Raw genomic sequence first — 24,857 nt, 5'->3', positions numbered from 1 at the left:
TTGTTATGTCGTTTTGATGGTTAGATCCCTTTACTATTATGAAATGATGTCTTTTTCTTTATTTTCTTTGAAATATACTTGATATTAATATGGCCACTCCAGCTTTTTGATTGGCATAACAATAGTATATCTTCATTTTTTCCTTCAACTTGCTTGGTCTTTATAGTGAAAGTATGTTTCTTATAAGTGATATTCAGCTTTATCTTATCCAATCTGATGTTCTCTGTTGTTTAATTGGTGTATTCAGACCATTTACATTTAATGTGATTGTTGATATGATTATGTTTAAGACTTTCACCTTGTTCATTTGTTTTCCATTTGTCCATATGCTCTTTTTCTTTTCCTGTCTTCTTTTGGCTCAGTTGGATTTTTTTTGTACTTCTGTTTTGTAACTTTTTCTGGATTCTAGCTATAACATGCTGTTTTAGAGATCTGAAGTTGCTTTAAGTTTTGAAGTGTATACTTTAACTTATGCCAGCATGCCTTTAGGTTATATTATCCCACTTTATCTATGAAAACTGAACGTGTTAGTCATTCAATCATGTCCGACTCTTTGTGACTGCATGAACTGTAGCCCACTCGGCTCCTCTGTCCATGGGATTATCCAGGCAAGAATCTTGGAGTGGGTTAACATTCCCTTTTCCAGGGGATCTTCCTGGCCCAGGAATCAAACCTGAGTATCATGCATTGCAGGTGAATTCTTTACTGTCTGTGCTACCAGGGAAGCCTTTTATCTGTAGTAAAAACCCTGTAGATATTTGTGAGTGCATCTCCACTCTCCTCTCCAGGTCTTTAATCTCTGATAATGATGTGCTTCACTTTTCAATATGCTATAAATTCACATTACATTATTAGCCGTTTTGTTCAAACATTATCTCCTAAGCAGGTTTAAACAATAACAGTAAAATCTTAAATATTTGCCATGCAGTTCTTCACTAAACCTCTTGAGACTTGATTTTCTTATCTCTAAAATTAGGTTGTTGAATTATATAATCTCTGTGATTCTAGAACAGCTAAGAGGGTTATTACAATGTTGAATTCTGTGTGCAGGTGCACATGTGTGTATGGTATTTTTAAATATCTTTATTTTATTGTTATTTTTTGCCATGTGGCATGTGGGATCTTGTTCCCTGACCAGGAATTGAACCCATGCCTCCTGCAGTGGAATTGTGGAGTCTTAGCCACTGGACCACCAGGGAATTCCCTGTGTGTTTTTTCTTTTGTATGTATGTGGATATATATTCTTTACTTTCTTTACATTATACCCACATATAATTATATACATTATATAGTAAACTGATCTTAATGATTACTGTATGTACTGGATAGGTCACTGAGGAGTATAGGGGTCTGTTGACCAAGGTCTGATACCCAAAGTGTGGCAGAGCCAGTACTGAGCCCATCCTCATCTGGATTCAAACTCAAGAGGCATCAACTCTCAGTTTTGATTTTGCCTCTGATGCCACTTGAGTTTTGTGTCAAGTTGCTGCCAGCCTCCATGTACACTGTGTTAAATAAATGAGTCCCATTTAGAGTTTCTCTTCCTGGCCACATACCCAAACCTAGTTTCATATTTGTAGCCAAAGACAAAATGGTTTGAGTTCAATTTAGAAATTTTCTTTTATTCATTAGATATTAATATGTACTGTGTAATATCATTCAGAAAACGAAGCTCATGGCATCTGGTCCTATCACTTCATGGCAAATAGATGGGGAAACAGTGGAAACAGTGTCAAACTTTATTTTGGGGGGCTCCAAAATCACTGCAGATGGTGACTGCAGCCACGAAATTAAAAGATGCTTACTCCTTGGAAGGAAAGTTATGACCAACCTAGATAGCATATTTAAAAGCAGAGACATTACTTTGCCAACAAAGGTCCGTCTAGTCAAGGCTATGGTTTTTCCGGTGGTCGTGTATGGATATGAGAGTTGGACTGTGAAGAAGGCTGAGCGCTGAAGAACTGATGCTTTTGAACTGTGGTGTTGGAGAAGACTCTTGAGAGTCCCTTGGACTGCAAGGAGATCCAAGCAGTCCATTCTGAAGGAGATCAGCCCTGGGATTTCTTTGGAAGGAATGATGCTAAAGCTGAAACTCCAGTACTTTGGCCACCTCATGTGAAGAGTTGACTCACTGGAAAAGACTCTGATGCTGGGAGGGATTGGGGGCAGGAGGAGAAGGGGACGACAGAGGATGAGATGGCTGGATGGCATCACTGACTCAATGGACGTGAGTCTGGGTGAACTCCGGGAGTTTGTGATGGACAGGGAGGCCTGGCGTGCTGTGATTCATGGGGTCGCAAAGAGTCGGACACGACTGAGTGACTGAACTGAACTGAACTGAACTGGATATCACTATTCTAAGTACATGATAAGAAATGCTGGGCTGGAAGAAGCACAAGCTGGAATCAAGATTGCCGGGAGAAATAATCTCAGATATGCAGATGACGCCATCCTTATGGCAGAAAGTGAAGAGGAACTAAAAAGCCTCTTGATGAAACTGAAAGAGGAGAGTGAAAAAGTTGGCTTAAAGCTCAACATTCAGAAAACTAAGATCATGGCATCTGGTCCCATCACTTCATGGGAAATCGATGGGGAAACAGTGGAAACAGTGGCTGATTTTATTTTGGGGGGCTCCAGAATCACTGCAGATGGTGATTGCAGCCATGAAATTAAAATATGCTTACTCCTTGGAAGAAAAGTTATGACCAACCTAGACAGCATATTCAAAAGCAGAGACGTTACTTTGCCAACAAAGGTCCGTCTAGTCAAGGCTATGGTTTTTCCGGTGGTCATGTATGGATGTGAGAATTGGACTGTGAAGAAAGCTGAGAGCCAAAGAATTGATGCTTTTGAACTGTGGTGTTGGAGAAGACTCTTGAGAGCCCCTTTGACTGCAAGGAGATCTAACTAATCCATCCTAAAGGAGATGAGTCCTAGGTGTTCATTGGAAGGACTGATGCTAAAGCTGAAACTCCCAATAGTTTGGCCACCTGATGTGAAGAACTGACTCATTGGAAAAGACCCTGATGTTGGGAGGAATTGGGGGCAGGAGGAGAAGGGGACAACAGAGGATGAGATGGCTGGATGGCATCACCGACTTGATGGACATCAGTTTGAGTAAACTCCAGGAGTTGGTGATGGACAGGGAGGCCTGGTGTGCTGTGATTCACGGGGTCACAAAGAGTCAGACACGACTGAGCGACTGAACTGAACTGAACTGAAGTGATATTTACTAATAAATATTTGTTTGATCATCACATCCTGGAGAAGTGGGTACTTGATTATCCTCATATTACAGATGGGGAAACTGGGGCATGAAGAAGTTAGCATACTTGAACAAACCCATGTGGTTGGCGAGTAGTTATGCTAAGGTTTGTTTTGCGTTGAGCTGACTTCAGGTCCCACCTTCTGGAGCTCTGTGCCCACACTGCACACCCGAGGAGCTGTGTAAGAGCAGGAGAGGGGTCCTAAGTACCCTGTGAGCATGGGAAGGCTCCCAGGAGAAACGGGGTCTGAAACGCACAGGACAAGAGGGGAGGCCACCTCTTACTCACAGAGACCTGTGGACCAGCAGCGTGTTCTCCATCACAGATCCTCTGACTGGAGATGCGCTCTGCATCAAGACTGCAGAAGAGCTGCTTGTCTCCATTCTATGAGAGGCAGTGCATATTCTGTGAATGTGGCATTAATGCTTTTTGTTTTTAGGCATCAAGTGCTTTCAAACATGTGTTTTCCTATACAGTGCTCTGGTTCTGAAGAGTATTTTATTCCCAGAGACTTCCTGACTTTCTCATCATGCCCACATCATAAAAGTTAATTTCACTTCTAAAAAATCTACAGTATCTCCCTTTTGGAAAATGTTCTGCAGATCTTAGCGAAGTCAACAGCCAAACCGTAAACTTAAATGTCGTGCAGCCATGAGGAGTAGGAAGCCTGCTGCTGTCACATCATCTATTTTAATATTCAAGCAATTTTCTGTGACGGCCAGAAAAAGGACCTCAACTCGATCTTTCAGTGTAGTGTAGGTGTAACCTGTCCAGGTGATTATTTACCAAGATGAAACAAATAAGGTGTTGACCTCAAGGTTTCTGACAGAATTTCTTCAACAGAAGAGGAAGGAAGCTGAACCTCTGAACCTGGTAGGAGCTGTTGTTTGTGCTGGAAACCACCCGAGTGGGTGAGGCTGTAACAGCCACATAGAGAGGGCGCCGTGTTCCATAGCACGAGACAGAGGATTTCCAGTTTGAACCGTTAGTAGCAGAATTTACTCCAGGGCTCAAGTTGCCAGCGTCAGTCAGCTGAAGTCTGTTTTGCTATAGATTTATGGCTCTTGTGCTCTGGAGAGGTGCGGAGTCTGTTTTAGCTGAGCAGCAGGAACTTGGCTTGGAGAGTTGTGCACAGTACACGGGTGTACTTTCACGAAAGCCTAGAGTGTTTCTAAGAAAGTAGGGATGTTTGTGTCCTGTCCCACATGTGCTGTTTCCATAGGTCCATCAGGAGGCTGGACATTTGAATTTCCCACTGGAACATCAGGATGTGTGTCAGAGCCCATTCTGGGAGCTTCTGTGTTAAGTGACCTAGATGGGGGTACACAGGCCGACCCCACGTGCAGTGTCCTCCTGGGGGACCGCCAGCACTTGGCTGTCCAAGCTCGAGGTTGCAGCCCCTGACTTCTACCCACTTTTCTAGGAAGGCCCACATCCATCACTCGATAGCAAGAACCCACTGGAACCTGGACCCAGGGCTGATGTTGAGCTCAGTGGTCTAGATGCCCAGCTCCATCTGCAGCCTGGCCAGAGACGGCACAGGCGCCATTACCTGCGTGAAATCAGCACTGCCCCAGCCGCTGTGGGGCACAGTGCACAGACCTGATGAGAAAGCAGAGAGGAAGTTCTAAATGCAGGCATGCTCCGAGGTCACCCATCAGCAGACCTGACACAGAGTGCTCCAGTGAGGAAGGCGTCTTATATCCGGAAGCCATTGCTAGGAAATGGAAAGTCCAGACAAATGTTGGATTTAGACCAATTTCTGAAGAAACACAGGTCACACTTGCTAGTTTGAACCCAGAAAGCACTAAATCATGTGGGGAGATATGATGACATAATTTACTCAGTACTCACAGTTCTAAGAAATCATGGAATACTATGAAGTTAGAAGGGTTTTTATAGATATTAAGGTTTCTGGGAGCACTGAAAAGACATCTGTACATGTTACACCATAGTCTCCTGTTGATGGTTCTGCTAACTTATGCCGTAAGTATCTTTGCTGTTAGTGTTTTTGCTGCAAGCATTTTGCATACCTAATTGGCTATAAGGCAGTTTTGCCATAAAAGATTAAATAACCAAAAATTAAAAGTTACATTTAAAAGCACATAATGTGAAATGAATAACAAAAAATAAAAAGCTTTTATTGTGACATACAAAATATTTGAATGATTTAAAATGCATGTAGAGTCATGACGATCATGTGTAAATGACCGATTTTATTTTGTGGTTGCCTTCCACGTATTTCCTGTGTAGTAGTTTATACTTTTTTTGCTCCTCATTCAGCGTTACACGTTTTCCTTTTTTGCTAGTGTTCTCTCTATTAAGAGGGATATCAGGTTCCCGGTACTGGGACGTTGTTTGTACCTGAGCCCTGCCGTGTGCTCTTGGTTCATTGTCACTTGTCACACATCCCCGTGACAACTCTGCCCCTTCAGATCAACAGAGGATTTGCAGACCGAAGTGTTACGTTGTCTGGTAGAGGATGCAGTGCGGCTTTGCACTCTTGCTTCTGGTAGTTTTACCCCTGTTTTCCGTCCGGCTGACGTGCATAGTCATCATCCACTGTCTTAGGGCTGCTCCGTCTGCTTGGCACGGTGTAGACCATTACGAGGGCTTTGGCTTGTGTCATATGAAAACAAGGCAATGTGTCGATGGAGAAGCAAAGCAGAGAGCCAGACAGACGGTCACCAGCTCGCTAAGCTTTCCTGTGTGATTGGTTTAATGCCAATTAGTCACGCACTGAAAACCCTTGTGGTGACCGTGTGTATGGCAAAAGTTCTGGACATGCCTGATAACATGTCTGAAATGTTCGACTGCTTGTGACTCCACTATAAAGCTGAAGGCTCAATAGTATTCTGGAAAATGCTCACTATAACACTGTAATTGACCTTATGTGACCTCATGGTCACCATTTTGCTTATCTGCTGTATAATTCTCCCTGTAGGATTTTGGTGAGATAGCATGAATGAAACTGTAAATGCAAGTCCTCGGCACAGCCTCCAGGATGTTGTCCCACAAGGTCTTAGCCGGCCCACTTCCCGGCCCTTGCCCACACCGTTCACGGGGTCCCAGCCGGCCCCGCACCAGTGCTGCGCTCCGTGTGGTCCTCAGTCAGACCCCTGCTCAGCGTGGGGCCTCCTTCCAACGCTGTCTTCTCTGACCTTCCCCTGAAATAGTCAGCTTCAGATCTCGGCCTTTTGGTAACAGTTTTAGATGCTGATGTAAAGACCACACTGGAGTAGGACATGGCAGCCCACTCCGGTATCCTTGCCTGGTGGGGTCCATGGGGTCGGAGAGTCGGGCATGGTGAGCGGCTGAACCCAGCACAGCAGTGAACGGCACCCGGAGCGTTACATTCTTAAATTATCAGTTCATGTGTCGACTTCTCCACTGGAATTTCCGTTCCTCGGGAGGATGGTTTTTCTTCTTCACTTTCGTTTTTATGCCTGAGAGTCAGACCCATCACCAGCAGAGTAGAGGCTCAGTGTCTCCTGGGGAGTGAATCATGGGTGTGTATGTGCATGTGTGTATGTGTGCGTGTTCATGTGTGTGTGCACACATGCGTGTCATGATCCCATCATCACTGCTGACTACTGTGCTCACTGGGCCCCAGGAGTCCCAGTCTCCCCTGAGGGCGATTCCCTCCCATGGGAGCAGAAATGCACATATGAGACCCAGGGTCCAGGACACTTAGCTGGTCTCTGGTCTGCTCTGCAGGCATTTAAAGTGATGAATCGGCAGAAACATAGAGTGAGTTTATGTGTAAAATGTAGACTTTCGTATAAGCCCAGACCAGCTTAGAAGGAGGGGCCACTTCCAGCGTTGCCCATGAATCAGTCAAAGGCCGTTGGTCCTGCCGCCCCGGAGTGAGATGGCAAAGGGGCTGCACACGGAACGGCTGTTTCGTGGCTTCAGAAGTTGGAGACCTGGTATCCTCAGGTGTTTATTTTTGTCTAAGGGTTCGCTGCGTTGGTATTTTTGTTTGCTCACACCTGTGCTGGTGCAGCGTCTAAGCCCGTGCTTTCTCAGGAAGGACACAGGAACACGAGCGGAGGAAAGCAGGGCCTCTGACTTGGCAGGTCGGGCTCTGCACACGGCTGCGGGCGCGGCTCTTCCCCAGAGCCCTGGAGCAGAGGGGGATCTGGGTTACTGGACCCCCAGTCTGCACAGCCGTCAGCTTTTCCATTCAGAGGCTGTGTGCCTCCGTGCCCAGCTGCCACGCCGTCCTGCCAAGCCACTAAGTTCTTCCAGATCTCGAGGCCGAGGGGACTGTGGGCCTACAGTACTCAGCTTGGAAACGCAGTTCGGAATCGAGTTTCCACAGTTGCCTTAAATTGGAAGGCACGTCCCGTGCGGTTTGGTTCTTTGCTGGTTCAGGGATTCGGACTCGTTTGTTAGTCTGTTTGCTCATGGTCCATTTTAGCAGAACTGGAATAGTCGCACTTTAGAGCTAGAAGGAACTTGAAAGATCACAGAGAACACTCTCCTTTGTTTACATTCTTGATAAAATACACCCCGCCCCCATCTAGAAGAGTTGGGCCACAGGGCTAACATGCAGCAGCCTTGGTGTGGAGCCTGGGCTGCAGCTCAGCCGTGCTCCCTCCCCCCTGGTCCTAACCCAGCCCTAGCACGCTAGCAGGAACGCCCCCTGGCTTGCTCTCCACCTTCATGGGGATAGCTCTAAGAGCTGTTTCTTCTAGGAGGATTGACCTTGAGAGTCATGGTTCCAAAGCAAGTTATTTAGCCTTCAAAGTCATCTTAAAAGGTGTCATCATTTCTTATAGAAACACAAACAAGGGAGGTTGAGATGGACCCAGGGTCACAGAGCTGCTGAGAGAGAGTTCTGAAGAGAAATCCTGCATCCACAACCAGAATCTCCCCATGATAGCCTAGCTGATCCCTCTTTTCCTGCCTTTCCGACTTCTTATATTTACTCATCCTTTGTGACTATTCGTCCCTAATATTTTTGGATACTCGTGTTTTATTAAAACAGCAAGCATTTTCTATTGACTGTAAGCTTCATAAGCACCAGTAAAGGGAAGGGTCTTCTGTGGCTCCTCCCCAGTCTGCCATGTGTGACTGTAACACCGCATGAGCTGGTAGGTGTGGTATATCTTACAGATGCACACCGCTATAGCCTGAGCTCATGCCGTAAGATTAATTCCTAATTTCTATTCTAAGGTACATTATAAAGATTCAGTGAGAGTTTGGCACCAGCGCTTCCTTCTGACATTTGTACAAGAAAGAGAAGGGCTTACTTGGTCTGCTGGAGACAGAACATACGGTGGAGGAGGCAGGCACAGGAGGTAGAGGTGAGGTGAGGGGCACAGACCCACCAGGAGCTGGAGGTGGGCTCGAGTGCAGACCCTCCAGGTGCAGGGGAGCGGGTGCAGGAGGTGGGGGTGGGCTGGGGAGCACAGACCCACCAGGTGCAGGGGAGCGGGTGCAGGAGATGAAGGTGGGGTGGGGGCACAGACACACGAGGGCAGTGGAGGCAGGGTGCCTGCCATGTAGCTGACTAGTGAGGGGGAGGATTAGAGCCTTGTGAGCCCTGTGGTTTAGATGTCTGCTGTCGTGGTTTGTTCCCGATGGAGTAGCCTCATGCAGCAAGGTGGGTCCTCATGCACCTTCCGCAACAGTGCGAAGGGCCATGCCGGTCCGGGCACGGCTGTTTTATTTTCCCTAGAACTGTCCAGTGCGCGCCCTGTGTAACTCGTGCCCACATAGAAACAGTGGAGACTGCACAAGCGTGCAGAGCCTGCTTCCTCCAGTGGCCAGTGGGGCAGCACCCGGCTCTGTGCTCTCCTGAAAGCTCGCCTTTTGCAGATGTTTCAGTGAGCACCTAGAGCAGTCACTCTCGCGGAACAGAGCTTCCTCCAGTCAGTTTAAAAAGTTAGGAAAAATATCTAAGAGAAGAGGACAGATGGGTGTGGGTAATCCTGACTCCTTGTGCTGTACACCTGAAACTCACACAGCACCGTGAACAAGCTACACACCAATAAATTAAAAAATTAATGAAGGAAAAAACCCTTTCATTTGCTGATCTGAGAAAACACTCCTACTGTCTCCTTTTTAAGATTTAGTGGAACTCAGTGAAATCCCCAAAGAGGAGGGGTTCCATGTGAGTTTGGACATTTCTCCAGCTTCTCAGGAGTGGAGGAGACACGGGTGCATACAGCCCTGTGCTCAGAGCTCACAGGGAAAGGGCCACTGCTGTGAAGCTCTGGCTGGAGAGGAGGTGCTAGGGCCCTGAGGCCCAAAGCCGCATCATGTTTCGTAGGATGTGTTTGAACTAGAAGGGACGAGGTCTTAATGGACTTCAGTGAGGTCTCACTTTCTTCAGTTCAGTCACTCAGTCGTGTCTGACTCTTTGTGACCCCATGAACCGTAGCACGCCAGGCCTCCCTGTCCATCACCAACTCCTGGAGATTGCTCAAACTCATGTCCATTGAGTCGGTGATGCCATCCAGCCATCTCATCCTCTGTCATCCCCTTCTCCTCCTGCCTTCAATCTTTCCCAGTGTCAGGGTCTTTTCCAATGAGTCAGTTCTTTGCATCGGGTGGCCAAACTATTGGAGTTTCAGCTTTAGCATCAGTCCTTCCAATGAATACCCAGGACTGATCTCCTTTAGGATGGACTGGTTGGATCTCCTTGCAGTCCAAGGGGCTCTCAAGAGTCTTCTCCAACACCACAGTTCAAAAGCATCAATTCTTCGGCGCTCAGTTTTCTTTATAGTCCAATTCTCACATCCATACATGACCACTGGAAAAACCATAGCCTTGACTAGGTGGACCTTTGTTGACAAAGAAATGTCTCTGCTTTTGAATATGCTATCTAGGTTGGTCATAATTTTGCTTCCAAGGAGTAAGCGTCTTTTAATTTCATGGCTGCAGTCATCATCTGCAGTGATTCTGGAGCCCAGAAAAATAAAATCAGCCACTGTTTCCACTGTTTCTTCATCTATTTGCCATTAAGTGATGGGACCAGATGCCATGATCTTAGTTTTCTGAACGTTGAGCTTTAAGCCAACTTTTCATTCTCCTCTTTCACTTTCATCAAGAGGCTTTTTAGTTCTTCTTCACTTTCTGCCATAAGGGTGGTGTCATCTGCATATCTGAGGTTATTGATATTGCTCCCGGCAATCTTGATTCCAGCTTGTGCTTCTTCCAGCCCAGCATTTCTCATGATGTACTCTGCATAGAAGTTAGATAATTTATCAGTAAGTAAAGCAAGGCCTCTGTCCTCTGGAGGCTGGGGGGAAGAGTGAAAGCATCGTGATGTGCGGGCTGTGAGGCTGGTGACAGCTGACGGTGAGCAGTGTGGGATTTGTGACCTCTGAGGAAGGTTCAGCTTCAGGACCAGGCACCAGGCTTGATCACTCGGGAGCTTTTGTGTAGCAGAGTTTTATTAAAGTATCAAAAGGGACAGAGAGAGCTTCTGACCCAGACATCAGAGGGGGGGATGGAGAGTGGCCCCACACTAGTGTTAGCAAGGGAGTTATATACTTTTTAATTAATTATTACAATAAATCAAAAGAATGTCTCAAGTTTGTGAAAATTTCACCAGACCCACTCCCAAAATTTACATTTTAGGATAACAGGCTTAGAACTTAACACTAGAAAGATCCTACCAGACCCACTCCCATAATATACATTCTAAGATATCAGGATTAGTCAGAAGGTTTTCAGGAAGGAGAAACTGTCCTCAAGCAGGATGCACTGTAACTGAGTTGTTTCTTGTGTAATCATCAGTTTCAGACTTAAAGAAAAAAATGTTTTATGTGACTAAGACTAAGGAATGTAGAGAAAAAAAAAAGATGTCTGTCCTTTCCTCCTCCTTGAGAATTCCAGACTTCTATCTCCTCCTCAGCTGGTTTTAGAAAAGGCAGAGGAACCAGAGATCAAATTGCCAACATCTGCTGGATCATGGAAAAAGCAAGAGAGTTCCAGAAAAACATCTATTTCTGCTTTATTGACTATGCCAAAGCCTTTGACTGTGTGGATCACAATAAACTGTGGAAAATTCTGAAAGAGATGGGAATACCAGACCTTCTGATCTGCCTCTTGAGAAATCTGTATGCAGATCAGGAAGCAACAGTTAGAACTGGACATGGAACAACAGACTGGTTCCAAATAGGAAAAGGAGGACGTCAAGGCTGTATATTGTCACCCTGCTTATTTAACTTATATGCAGAGTACATCATGAGAAATGCTGGACTGGAAGAAACACAAGCTGGAATCAAGATTGCTGGGAGAAATATCAATAACCTCAGATATGCAGATGACACCACCCTTATGGCAGAAAGTGAAGAGGAACTCAAAAGCCTCTTGATGAAAGTGAAAGTGGAGAGTGAAAAAGTTGGCTTAAAGCTCAACGTTCAGAAGACAAAGATCATGGCATCCGGTCCCATCACTTCATGAGAAATAGATGGGGAAACAGTGGAAACAGTATCAGACTTTATTTTTTGGGCTCCAAAATCACTGCAGATGGTGACTGCAGCCATGAAATTAAAAGACGCTTACTCCTTGGAAGGAAATTTATGACCAACCTAGATAGCATATTCAAAAGCAGAGACATTACTTTGCCAACAAAGGTTCGTCTAGTCAAGGCTATGGTTTTTCCAGTGGTCATGTATGGATGTGAGAGTTGGACTGTGAAGAAGGCTGAGCGCTGAAGAATTGATGCTTTTGAACTGTGGTGTTGGAGAAGACTCTTGAGAGTCCCTTGGACTGCAAGGAGATCCAAGCAGTCCATTCTGAAGGAGATCAGCCCTGGGATTTCTTTGGAAGGAATGATGCTAAAGCTGAAACTCTAGTACTTTGGCCACCTCATGTGAAGAGTTGACTCACTGGAAAAGACTCTGATGCTGGGAGGGATTGGGGGCAGGAGGAGAAGGGGATGACAGAGGATGAGATGGCTGGATGGCATCACTGACTCGATGGACGTGAGTCTGAGTGAACTCTGGGAGTTGGTGATGGACAGGGAGGCCTGGTGTGCTGCGATTCATGGGGTCGTAAAGAGTCGGACACGACTGAGCGACTGATCTGATCTGATCTGATCTCCTCCTCAAGAAACCCAGACCCCTTTCTCCTCCTCTTTGGGGACCCTGGACTTCTTGTCAACCTGCCTAGGGATTGCCTCCCTCACTAGTTGTGGGTGCTCTAGAAGGAGCACCATGTGGGACTTGCAGGACTGGCCCCGAGCTTAGAGTTCTGCTGGAAGCAGCCGCGTCTCCCGCTGTGTCCCTGAGAGGCGCGTGTGATCTCAGGCATGTGCCTGGCTCAGTGTTCATCACTGCTCCCTCCAACCCCCCAGGGCCTCCTCCTCTTGGTGTCCATGGGACGTGTTTCCATGGTGATGTGTGTGTTGGTCAGCTCTTCCTGCCCCCGCGTCCACACGTTCTCCATATCCTGCCGCTGGGGAGCGTACCCAGGTCACAGGTGTAACTCGCACCGTCCCCACACGCTTCCTCCCGGGACCCACATCTCCACCTGCTGCCTGACTGGTAGCTGCGCCTCCCAGCTCAGCTCCCTGAAGTGACCAGTGCTGTGGGCGCCACAGCTGAGCATGAAGAAGAAAATACTAGAGCTTTGGGCTATGCTTCAGTTAGAAGATGGCAGAGGAAGGCTTGTAGGTGGCTCCTGTGTGGACCAACCCCAGTGCCCCCACTGAGCGGGTGGACACATGAGGGCCTGGGGCCCACGTGGACCGACAGCAGTGCCCCGACTGAGCAGGTGGACACATGAGGGCCTGGCACCCACGCACCTCTCCTCCAGCACACGGCCACAAGCACAGGAGTTCACTGCCAGTTGGCTTGACGTATCTCGTCTTAACTAAGTTATACTTAAAAAACGGACTCATGGTTTAAATGGATTCCTGCCAAGAAACAGCTCTTTAAGGTGACTTTAATGGGGCCAGCAGGGCTGAGAACCAGGTCAAGGTTGAGCTGCTGCCTGGATCCATGGTGATGTGAGGAAGTTGTATGTCAACTTCATTTCTTCACATAAAATTGCATTCAGAAAATACTGCACAGACAGTTGTACTGGCCCATAAAGTGAACAGAAGCATTTTAATCTTTAAGAAGTTATCTGTTCAGCTTTTTTGGTAGTTCACCTTTTATTTTCTAACCAAAACCTTAACTCTAATGTTGTGAGTGGGATCAAGAAAGTTGGGGGCAGAGAGGACTCGGGAGGTTAGAGCAAACACACACACATCCTCACACACCCACACCCCCATCACACTCACACCCACACGCCCGTCACACACCCACACCCCCGTCACACACCCACACCCCCATCATACACACACACACACCCCCATCACACTCAGACCCACACCCCGTCACACACACAGCCACACCCCCGTCACACACACCCACACCCCCGTCACACACACACACCCGTCACAAACACACACCCCCATCACACACACACCCCCGTCACACACACACCCACACCCCATCACACTCACACCCACACCACCGTCACACACACACACACATCCCCGTCACACACAGTCACACCCCCGTCACACAAACACCCACACCCCCGTCACACACACACACACCCGTCACACTCACACCAACACCCCGCCACACACACACACACCCCTGTCACACTCACACCCACACCCCTGCCACACTCACACCCACACCCCCGTCACACACCCACCCACACCCCCATCACACACACAGTGACACCCCTGTCGCACACACCTGTCACACTCATACCCACACCCCCATCACACTCATACCCACATCCTTGTCACACACACACCCACACCCGTCACATGCCCACACCCCCATCACACTCACACCCACACCCCTGTCACACGCCCACACCCCCATCACATGCCAACACCCCCATCACACACATACCCCCATCACACACCCACACGCCTATCACACTCACACCCACACCCCCATCACACACACTGACACCCCTGTCACACACACACCTGTCACACTCACACCCCCGTCACACACCCACATCCCTGTCACACGCACCCACACCCCCGTCACACCCCACACCCCTGTCACACATATGCCCACACCCCCGTCACACACCCACCCACACCCCTGTCACACACACACCTCCCACACATACCCATGGGTGGGGAGAGCTGAGATGAACAGTTGTGGATTTTGAGCAAAGATGCTGAATCCTGTAACATCATCACCATGAACGTCACGTTAATGTGATTTTTATGTGTGTGTTAAAGGGATTCTAGCAAATGTTTATGATTCTTAGGGCAAGAAAGAAGTTCAGTACTTGGGGCACTTCAATTAACATGAAACGCTGACAGTACTAACATAACTGACCACAGTACTTATATTTTGAATTATCGCTTCCTGTCCGTATGGAGTATTCTTATTGGGTCAGTTGCTGTCCTTAGTCCCATTAACTGTGGACAAATGATGTGCAGGCCTGGCCTTTACGCATGGGTGGGGACAAGCTCACATACAAAGCCTAAGCATTAGTTTTGTACTTTTAATTTAATGGGATCATATGATAGAAATCGGAGAAGGCAATGGCACCCTACTCCAGTACTCTTGCCTGGAAAATCCCATGGACAGAGGAGCCTGGTGGGCTGCAGTCCATGGGGTCGCTAAGAGTCGGACACGACTGAGCGACTTCACTTTCACTTTTCACTTTCATGCATTGCAGAAGGTAATGGCAACCCACTCCAGTGTTCTTGCCTGGAGAATCCCAGGGACGGGGGAGCCTGGTGGGCTGCTGTCTATGGGGTCGAACAGAGTCGGACACGACTGAAGCAACTTAGCAGCAGCAGCAGCATGATAGAAATAATGTTATTCACTGTGTATTGAAGAGGAAAGCAGATTGAGAACTATTACTGAGTATATGGAGGATTTATTCAGTGTGTGGACGATGTGAACAAACCAGTGAGAAGAGAGGCTTCAATCGAAATTGCAAGGTCCTCAAGTTTCCTTGGTGGCTCAGTCAGTAAGGAATCTGCCTGCAATGTGGGAGACCTGGGCTCAATCCCTGAGTTGGGAAGATCCCCTGGAGGAGGGAAAGGCTACCTACTGCAGTATTCTTCCTTAGAGAATCCCATGGACAGAGGAGCCTGGTGGGCTACAGTCCACGGGGTCGCAAAGACTTGGACACGACTGAGTGACCAAGCCCAGAAGGAAGCTAAGGGCACCTGGACTTGGGAAAAAAAAAGGGGAGAAGGAATAGGAAAAGGACTATTTATGAGGAAAACATCTTTTGGTTTTAGGGAACGGTTTGAAGGATCAGTCTGAGCTGACAGCTGCCCTTCAGTCTTCATAGTTTTCACATAGGAAGAGTCCCCTTGCTTCTCGGTTCCCACGTTACTGAACCAGGTCCCAGGGTTGGAAGTTTCAGAAAGATTTATTTTTAGCTCAGTGTAACAAAGAACTTCCAAATTGCCAAATAAGTGGATCCTTTCTGCCGATGAAAGTGTCTTAAAAAGAGTACATTTTGTTCAAAAGTGTCCTGCTGTTCTAGGCAGAGAGGGCTCACTTGGAGAGGCTGTGGGGCCCCGTGTGGGTGAGTGGTTCCCAGCCAGCAGGCCTGCCCCGCCCTGTGCTTTTCCCTTGCAGATGTCTTATTGTGGAGAAGGTCAAGCGTCTGTTCCGTGCATAGTGGATCTCCACATCCTCCCGTTTTCAACAGTTAAAACTCATCTTGTTTCAGCCCCCGACCCCAGCATACTCTCCATTTATCATGAAGGACGCCTCTGGCAGGGTGTGCCTCAGCTGTGACTACCTCACCACGCAGTAATATCCTCAGGAGATAAGGACTCTTGGCCGTGAGTTCAGCCCCATGCTTTGTTGAGGTGTGATTACACACCCTGGCCACGTCTTGACCCACAGTCAGATCCGTCCACTCTTCTGCTAGCTCCTCCCACCTTCTTGCAGACCCAGTTCTCCCTCCTGGACCACGCCCCTCTTTGCCCCTTCTCACTGGTGGCCAGACATGTCCCTGAAACAGACCAGCGGGTGTCACCCTCCTGCCTGCCCCACACCCTCCTGGGACGGCGCCTACCTCTGCCGGAGGGGACGGGGTCCTTCGAGGCCCCGCGCCCACCTGAGGCCTGTGCTGCAGGACCCTCCTCCTCGCCCAGGGTCCACCCCTGCAGGCATGTCTCGCTCCCCAGATGTCTCTGTTCGACTCAGAGCTGTTCTGCTTCAGGATTTGTGCCCTGCTTTTCTCCCTGACTTCCCTGGTGGCTCAGACGGTAAAGCGTCTGCTGGCAATGTGGGAGACCCGGATTCGAACCCTGGGTGGGGAAGATCCCTTGGAGAAGGAAATGGCACCCCACTCCAGTACTATTGCCTGGAGAATCCCATGGACGGAGGAGCCTGGTGAGCTACAGTCCATGGGGCCGCAAAGAGTCTGACACGACTGAGTGACTTCACTTTCACTTTCTCCCCGACTATAGTGGTTTCCCTCAATTTGCCATCAACAGCTTCTTGTCTCGAGGACCCCAGTTCCCCGGTTACACCTGCAGAGTGCCCTCCTCCAACCGCCGACCCGGAGCCCTGGCCCTCGGCCTCGGTCCTGTTACTATTTCACAGTCTGCGCTCATGTCCACGCTCTTCCTGGCTGCCCCTCTGCATGGAATCCAAGCCACACGGAGGACGGGCGCTGTGCCTCGCCTGCCTCGTGTAGTGGCGGGAAAACGTCGGGGCGGCTGGCCTGGGCTGAGGTTCTCTCTCAGCCACTAGGGTCACGCAGGGCCGCTCGGGAGAAAGAAGCAGGCAACCTGGACTGCTGCTGTTACCAAGGTGACCGCTGCCTTCTGGTACAGAGGTTCCCGCTGTTTGCTGGGAGGACAGCCCTGACCTCTGTGGCACTTTTAGCAGGATGACTGTGGGTTAGGGCTGCGTGTCCGGTAAATCTACGCCCTGTGGATCTGCGAGCCGCGGCTCCCTAGAAAATGCCTACTGGCTGCACAACCCCCTGAGGCATGACAGGGAGGCCCTCCTCCTCCTGAGGGCCACGCTGTGTGACCTGACCCTGAGTTTGCCGAGAGCTGGGGAGAGGAGGCAGGGACTGGGGGGCTGGTCAGGGCGGCTTGGCCCCCAAGTCCACTCCTTTCCCGCCTCCTGAGGGCCGCACCCTTGACATCCGTAGTGAAGCCTGGGCCCAGGGGAGAGCCCCGATTCGTGGGTGCAGTTTAGACATCGGATCAATGTCTTGACTCCACTCCTTGGTGTCCAGAACCCCTTGCATGGCTTGTCTCGGGAGCATGATGAATCCTTGCTGTCTGATGCATGCCATTAAACATCTTGGGGCAGTCAGCTGGAATTGAAAGAACAGTCTTTTCTGTAGCATTTTCCTTCATTTTTAAGCAATCTCTGTCACCTGTGTTATTAGTTCTATACTTAAAATGGGATATAGTGTTAGTTGCTCATTCGTGTCTGACTCTTTGTGACCCCGTGGACTGTACCCTGCCAGGCTCCTCTGTCCACGGGATTCTCCAGGCCAGAATACTGAAGTGGGTTGCCATTCCCTTCTCCAGGGGATCTTCCTGACCCAGGGATCAAACCCAGGTCTTCTGCATTGCAGGCCTATTCTTTACCATCTGAGCCACAAGGGGAGCCCACTTCAACGGGATACTCTGATATAAAGAAACATACCCAGATCAATAGTGACCATGGCTGGAGCCAAGGGGCTTCTGTGCAGGTGTGAGCAGGGTCATGGCGAACATGGACGCTTGAGAGGGTGATTGGGGCCTGGCTGCTCTGGTGTCCCCTGGAACACACAGCAGGTGTGGTCCTGATGCAGGACTCAGGAGAATCTTCCAAGAGAAGAATCCTCGTCCACCCTCATTTGAACTGTTGGTGCAGGCTTCGCTTTCACTCTTTTGAATCTGTTTTTGTAACTGGCACACAAAGATGCTCTAATATTTTCCAGAGATGAAGGATCGCAGGCATGCTGGCAACCTCAATGCACTTCTGTCGAGTGACCCTTCCTTGTGTGCGGTCGTTGGTCTCGACTCCTCAGCTGAAAGTGCATGGGGAAGGTGTTGGGTTAAATGGAGACAGATCTGGAATTGTGCTGCTGTTTCCTGCTGGAAGCAACTGTGCCGATGTGGATGTGTTGGGCATGAAAACTGAACAATAGTTGCTTCTATTTATCAGCAGCAGTTCACTCTGTATAGAAAGCTGCCTTCTCCGGACCACATCTTGGCCTCCCTACTGCTGTTTCCTTGCTTGCCAAGTTCTGTGTTATACAGACTTCAAGAAAGATGGAAATTTCTCAAGTGTGGGTGGTCTTGTTTCAGGCAGATAGAACATTGTTAAATTATTACCCTACAGTTTAAAACCAGAGCGCAGTTGTTTTAAGCTATGTTAAACACATCTGGATAACAGTTAATAAGTCTCATTTCCAAGGATAAGGTGAACTACTGGAAAATATTGTATTGCTTTTAAATTTTGCCTTTGCTCTCTGTGATTTACGTCAGATTATAAAAGAAAGGAAGAAAAAAGAACTTCTGATGGATGAGTCTGTTTTTCCCCTGTTGCTGAATTTAAGAATTTGAAATAGTTCATGGTCTCCTGTATGATTCTCATGCTTTTAGTTGTTAGACCCAAGGAAATCTAATTTTAAGTAAAACAATCTTTGAGCTTTAAAGAAAATATAAAGAAAAGAGCATGGTGGTGGTGGTTTAGTTGCTCAGTCGTGTCCGACTCTTTGTGACCCCGTGGACTGTAGCCCACCAGACTCCTCTGTTCATGGGATTCTCCAGGCCAGAATACTGGAGTGGGTAGCCTTTCCCTTCTCCAGGGGATCTTCCCAACCCAGGGATTGAACCAGGTCTCCCACATTGCAGGTGGATTCTTTACCAGCTGAGCCCCTAGGGAAGCCCAAGAATACTGGAGTGGGCAGCCTATCCGTTCTCCAGGGGAACTTCCCAACCCAGGAATCGAACTGGGGTCTCCTGCATTGCAGGTGAGTTCTTTACCACTGAGCCACCTGGGAAGCCCATGAGAAGGGTACTCGGGCACTGAAGCATCCGTCATGCTTGGCATGCAGGAGACCTGGGCTCAGACGTCCGTTCTGAACAGAGTTGACTTGCCTCACCTCAGGCTCTCCACCACTGATGGGAGTGCGTTAGTGGCAGTCCCCCCAGGTGTGGCGTTTCATTTGTAGCCTAAAGAAAAAAGGTGATCTATTGAAAATTATAGAGCTAGTCCATAGCAGAGCACATGTTCTAGGGGTCTCTAGAGTCCCAGATGGATGTTCCCACAGTGTGGTAGCCTTTCAGTGTGATCTAGAATTTCACCTGTGTATGATTAGCTATCTTAATTTTTAGGTGAGTCATCTCATAAAATTACACTTTAAATTGTGTATCCAGATGTTAGAATACATGAAATTATCAAGGGTTGAACTTATGATAAGAGCTAAAACTGATGAAGAAAAAGGAGAGAAGACTCAAATTACTGAAATCAGAAGTGGAAGTGGAGACATCTCTGCCTGCCTTACAATGAGCTGCTGTATCCCAGTAATGTACATACCTTGGTTGAAATGGAAACATTCCTAGAAAAGTACAAATTAGTGAAACTGACTCAAGAATAAATAGAAAATTTTAGTAGATTTATAACAAGGTTAAATAATAATAATAATTTAAAAACTTTCCACAAAGCAAATCCAGGACAAGATGGCTTCACTGGTAACTCCTACCAAACATTTAAAGAAGCATTAATACCACTTCTTCGCAAAATCTTCCAAGAAATTACAGGAAACACAGCATAACTCGTTCAAGGAGATCAGTATTACTCTGATTTAAAAAAAATCAAAAGAACAGAAAACTAAGACCAATATCTGTTACGAATATAGACACAAAAATTCTCAACAAATTACTAGCAAATCAACCCAGAAAAATATATTAAAGATTACACACCATTAGCGATAGAGATTTATCCCAGGAATGCAAGGTTGGCTTAATAAAAAAGTAAATTAATGTACCATAATACATTGTGTCAATAAAGAAAATGTGTGATCATCTCAGTAGGCACAGAAAAATCATTTGACAAAATGTAATAGCTATTAATGAAAGATTTAAACAATAGAACTTCAAAACGATGGACATCCATCTAGGAAAAGCTCACAGCTAGCGTCATTGTCAGTTCCCAAAGATTGGATACTTTCCCCCTAAGCTTAGGAAAGATGTAAGGCTGCCCGCTCTACGACTTGTGTTCACGTTTGTCTTCAAGGACGTGGATATATCCTGCCCAGGAGGTTCCAGTAGGGCAGTTAGACAGGAAACACAAGCTTGTGCACGTGAACAGTCACATCCTGAGAATCATCGCCGGCTGGTGACCCGTTACCGGTACTTCGGGAGTGTCACTGTAACAGATGGAACCCAAGGTCTCTTCTGCCCACATGGCTTTATGAACACTCTTTCCTCTGGGATGCCCAGGTGTGGAATCTAAGCACACACCATTTGCTTCTGGCTTTTCTGTCTTTGAACATGGGAGCCTGCCGTCTATAGGAAACCCTTGGACTCCACTTGGCATCACTCTCTTAAGGACCTTTCTCTGGATGTAGGCGCATTCTCCACTAGTTCAGCCACAGCCGTCGCTCCTGAATGCGGATCTGAAACTCACGTGTGTCTGTCACTTGCTTCTCTGGCCTCTGATGTTTTCCTCCAAAAGTCTGCCCAGCATGCTGAATCCCGCACCCTTCTGCAAGCTGTGCTCTCACGCGGCCATGCCCCCCGCCCGGGCCAGCTCTTCTTTCTGGAAAAGTTCTCTCCACTTGTCTCCCTCCTCTAATTCTTACTTGTCCTTCAAGATCCAGCCTCCCCAAAGTGTCCGCCCCTGGGTGGGCATCATGCCCTGTCTCCTTTAAAGGCCTGTGCACTTCCGCTCCTGATTCTGTCCCATGCTGTCATCTCCTGTGAACTCTGCAGCCCCAGACTCTAGCATGTCATTTGGCAGAAACCACAGGTGCTCAAAAACATGTGCTGAATTGGTATTAACAGTTAGACGGCCCAGTGGTGACACAGATCCAGCGACGACTCTCCTTCAAGGCGAACCTTCATCCTTGGCGTCTATTTTTCCTGACGCTTCCTGGTCCTGGGGGCCCAGGTTGAGGGCATTGTCAGAACTAAGAGCCTCAAATTCTCATTTTAGTTAAACTGTAAAAAGCACATACTCTATTCATTTACCTCGACAGAAACACATTTATCACATCACAAACTGGAAACATGTAAAGCTGCGAGTTTCATATGATGAAAGTTTAACAAAATTTAAAGGTAATTGAGTAATTACTGTGCAAGCTTGGGTGTTCAGCTGAAGGGTTGGCCATGGAGTTAAATCCTCAGTTCATGAAAATAGGAATAAAAATAGGAAAATAGGTCAGACTTGGTGATGAGCACTGCTCCCAGCTGCTGCTGACGTCTCCTGTGACACCTGCACTGAGGCTGTGACCCTCGGGCAGGGCTGCAGCCCCTGAGCAGGGCGCTGGGGGCCTGCCTCCCGGGCTTCAGGGGCAACGCAAGACCTGAAAGGTGGATGGTTCCCCAAGGTGGGGAAGGTCTGCAGAAGGCGCTTAACAGCGAGGAAACGTGACAGGTCCTTCAGGGAAGACAGGCCAGAGTCGTGGCTGAGCAAGTGCATGGGCGCGTGGTGCCGCGGGCTGGGGCCGCACGGGGGGCGGAGAGCATCCCTGGTGCGTCTCTGCAGCTCGGAGCTGACGTGGGATCTTACTCTGTTTCTGTTAGAACCGAGACTTCCTGTAGAACCAAGGGCTTCACGACGTGGTGTGTTATGTGCTTGTCTTCCTGCTAAACTTTAACGTTGGGATGGTCTTTGTTGGTCCAAGGAGGGAAGCGGCGAAACAGGCTTGAGCAGGAAAATGTACAGAGGCTGAAGGTCACTGTTAACTGCAGAAAAAAATCATTGCTCCCTAACTCTCTTACAGAAATATGTGCAGATGAGGGTGTGGAAACTGACCCAAGGAAGCTAGCAGCAGCCCCCTTGTATTGAAACAGGAAAGAGAATGTAATTTTATGTATCAGATGTAACCCACTCATGGATTTGTTCAATCAGAATTATCGTGTGTCATGAAGAACAGTAATGGACAGGCTGATGGATCCTTGTCGTCATTGAAACTTAATCTAGTGAAGAACACAGGCGGTAAATGTCAAAAGCCAAGATAACACTGGGCGGTGTCAGGGCCTCTGATGAAAGCAGGGGGATGAGGTGTGCATTTCAGAAGTCGTGTGTGTGTGTGTGTGCGCGCTATGTTTTAGGGAGGTTTGTGACATTTCTCAGAAAAGTAATTCTGTAATCATAGAATTTAGACCTGTGTCTCATAGTGTTAAACTTCACCTTTTCAGTAACTGATGTATTATTTTTATCGGATCCACAGAATAGGTGGAAGGCCTGGTAAGGGGGCAGGGGAGACGTGCCCACTGACCTCTGACCTCCCTCAGGACAGAGCTGCCCTTCACCAGCAGGGAACCCCAGGCTCACACACCCCGGAGCCAGGTCCCCACGAAAGTGACACACGAGCCACAGACTCTGCCCCAGAGTCCGGCCTGGGTTTCTGCAGCGCTGGGCCACTTCCTCCGACCCCCCCCCCCCCCCGGAAGCCACACGGGTAGGTATGTCATGAGGCCGGCGTGGGGACCGGCGTGTGTGCAGTTCACGGGGAACGAACGTACCAGTGCATCTGGATGCAGGGAACCAGGGCCCTGCGGCGGCCGGAGGCGCGGGGCCGTCGGCGGGCTGGGCCCCGAGCCTCCCGGGACGTATTTGTAGCTGTTTGTACGCGCAGCTGTTGAGCCCTGGCCACGGAAGATGGTTCGTATTATGTTTAATGGTTGTTGATCTAATATTTGGCGAGGGCGAGCTCAGCTCCTGACGGTCTGGCCTCCGCGCTCGCTCCACCGCCGCCCCCGCCCCCACTCTGCGCTCACGTCTGAGGAATGTGCCGATTGGACGGCAGTTTCAGCCCTGCTCAGCTTCTCTGTAAATGATTTATAAGCCCGACTTGAAAACTCTATCTTTAAATGAGTTGCAGTGCTGGAGTTGTCCTCAACACATAGGATTCCTATTACACATAATTCTGTTATTACCAGTCATGGCACAGGGCTAACAGAGTCTGAACTATACAAATATGGCAACTTTTTTTTTGCATTCAGGGATAAGTTATTCAAGAACAGAGAATGCCAAAGGAAAAGGTATAATAACAAAATTTTCCACATACAAAGCTCGCAGACTTCATTGAAAGTGTGCTGGTGGTAACCTCCCTGCATTAATAAGATGGGGCCCATATCAACAGGCTTTGTCCAAACTCACCACTTTGGTTTACCTACTGAAGGACATGCCAGAGTGGAATTAAAAGATGGCTCACTGCTCTGGTTTAACGAGTGTGTTTTGCCCATAATGAATAGAAGCCTCTATTCCCAGAATTTGTAGAATATGAAGACATTTTATGAAACATTTAACATACAGATACACAGAAATATTATGTTGGTGGAATTATTTGTTTTACCTAAGAATTGACATCAGTATACTAACGCATATATATGGAATTTAGAAAGATGGTAACAATAACCCGGTGTACGAGACAGCAAAAGAGACACTGATGTATAGAACAGTCTTATGGACTCTGTGGGAGAGGGAGAGGGTGGGAAGATTTGGGAGAATGGCATTGAAACATGTAAAATATCATGTAAGAAACGAGTTGCCAGTCCAGGTTCGATGCAAGATACTGGATGCTTGGGGCTGGTGCGCTGGGACGGCCCAGAGGGATGGTATGGGGAGGGAGGAGGGAGGAGGGTTCAGGATGGGGAACACGTGTATACCTGTGGCGGATTCATTTTGATATTTGGCAAAACTAATACAATTATGTAAAATTTTAAAATAAAATAAAATTAGAAAGATAAAAATAAAATAAATGCAAATGTAGAAAAAAAAATTGACATCACCTCTTAATGCATTCCCACTTTTAAAGGAACAATATATATTATTTTGGAAAATAGAAAATAAACAGGAACTAAACAAAGTGAACAAAGAAAAGGAAAAACAGAACTCAGGATTCAGGGCTCACACCGGGGTAACCGCTGTTGGCGTGTTTTGGGTCTTTTCCATGCATGTGTGTGTGCGTACGTGAGTGTGTAACACGTGCACATGTGCACAGGAAAGTGAGACCCTGTTGCAAACACTGCCTTTCCTCTCATTTGTCTGGCGTTCAGCTTTGACGTTGGCTTCGAGTTCCCGTACGTGGTACCAGGTTTCCTGTAGTCAGTCCTCGCGCACAGCTTTCGAGGTTCATTTTTATCTTTGGGTAGTTTCATCACGACGTGTCAGGTGTGGATATGTGAGTGTGTTCCATGTGAAGTTTGTTGATCTGCTTGAATATGTGGCATAATGCTTTACCTCAAATTTGGGGATTCCCAGCCATTATTTCTTGAAATACTCTTTCTTCCCTCTCCTCTGGGGCTCCCAGTGTGTGTGTGTGTTGGTGTGTGATGGTGCCACAGGTTTCGGGGGCTCTTTCTTCCCTCTCCTCTGGGGCTCCCAGTGTGTGTGTGTGTCGGTGTGTGTGATGGTGCCACAGGTTTCTGGGGCTCTGTCTTCCCTC

General features: G+C 47.9%; 1 protein-coding gene and 1 long non-coding RNA gene across 36 annotated transcripts in view; one reads left to right on the top strand and one right to left on the bottom strand.

Annotated features, from left to right (window-relative positions):
* WDR27 (WD repeat domain 27) overlaps positions 1–24,857 on the top strand; it is a 149,907-nt gene that overhangs the window by 85,379 nt on the left and 39,671 nt on the right. For 2 of the 35 annotated variants that reach the window (XM_086318754.1, XM_086318752.1), the window contains exons 26-27: positions 15,948–16,062; positions 16,696–18,750. The exons of the other annotated variants lie outside the window; for them this stretch is intronic. In XM_086318754.1, the coding sequence (XP_086174880.1) occupies positions 15,948–16,034 (87 nt within the window). In that variant the 3' untranslated portion in view covers positions 16,035–16,062; positions 16,696–18,750. Of the gene's footprint in view, positions 1–15,947; positions 16,063–16,695; positions 18,751–24,857 lie in introns of those variants that run through there. 35 annotated transcript variants of the gene reach the window in all.
* LOC147366521 (uncharacterized) lies at positions 20,169–23,168 on the bottom strand. Its single transcript, XR_015133495.1, has 2 exons — positions 22,933–23,168; positions 20,169–22,149 (listed from the first exon to the last, which is right to left on the bottom strand). It is a non-coding gene; the product is annotated as an uncharacterized LOC147366521 (long non-coding RNA).

The sequence above is a fragment of the Bos grunniens genome, chromosome 9 (genome assembly GCF_055505025.1).
Source record: "Bos grunniens cultivar Pamir isolate PY7600 chromosome 9, Bosgru_T2T1.0, whole genome shotgun sequence".
Lineage (NCBI taxonomy): Eukaryota > Metazoa > Chordata > Mammalia > Artiodactyla > Bovidae > Bos > Bos grunniens.
This window is presented reverse-complemented; position numbering and strand designations above follow the sequence as displayed.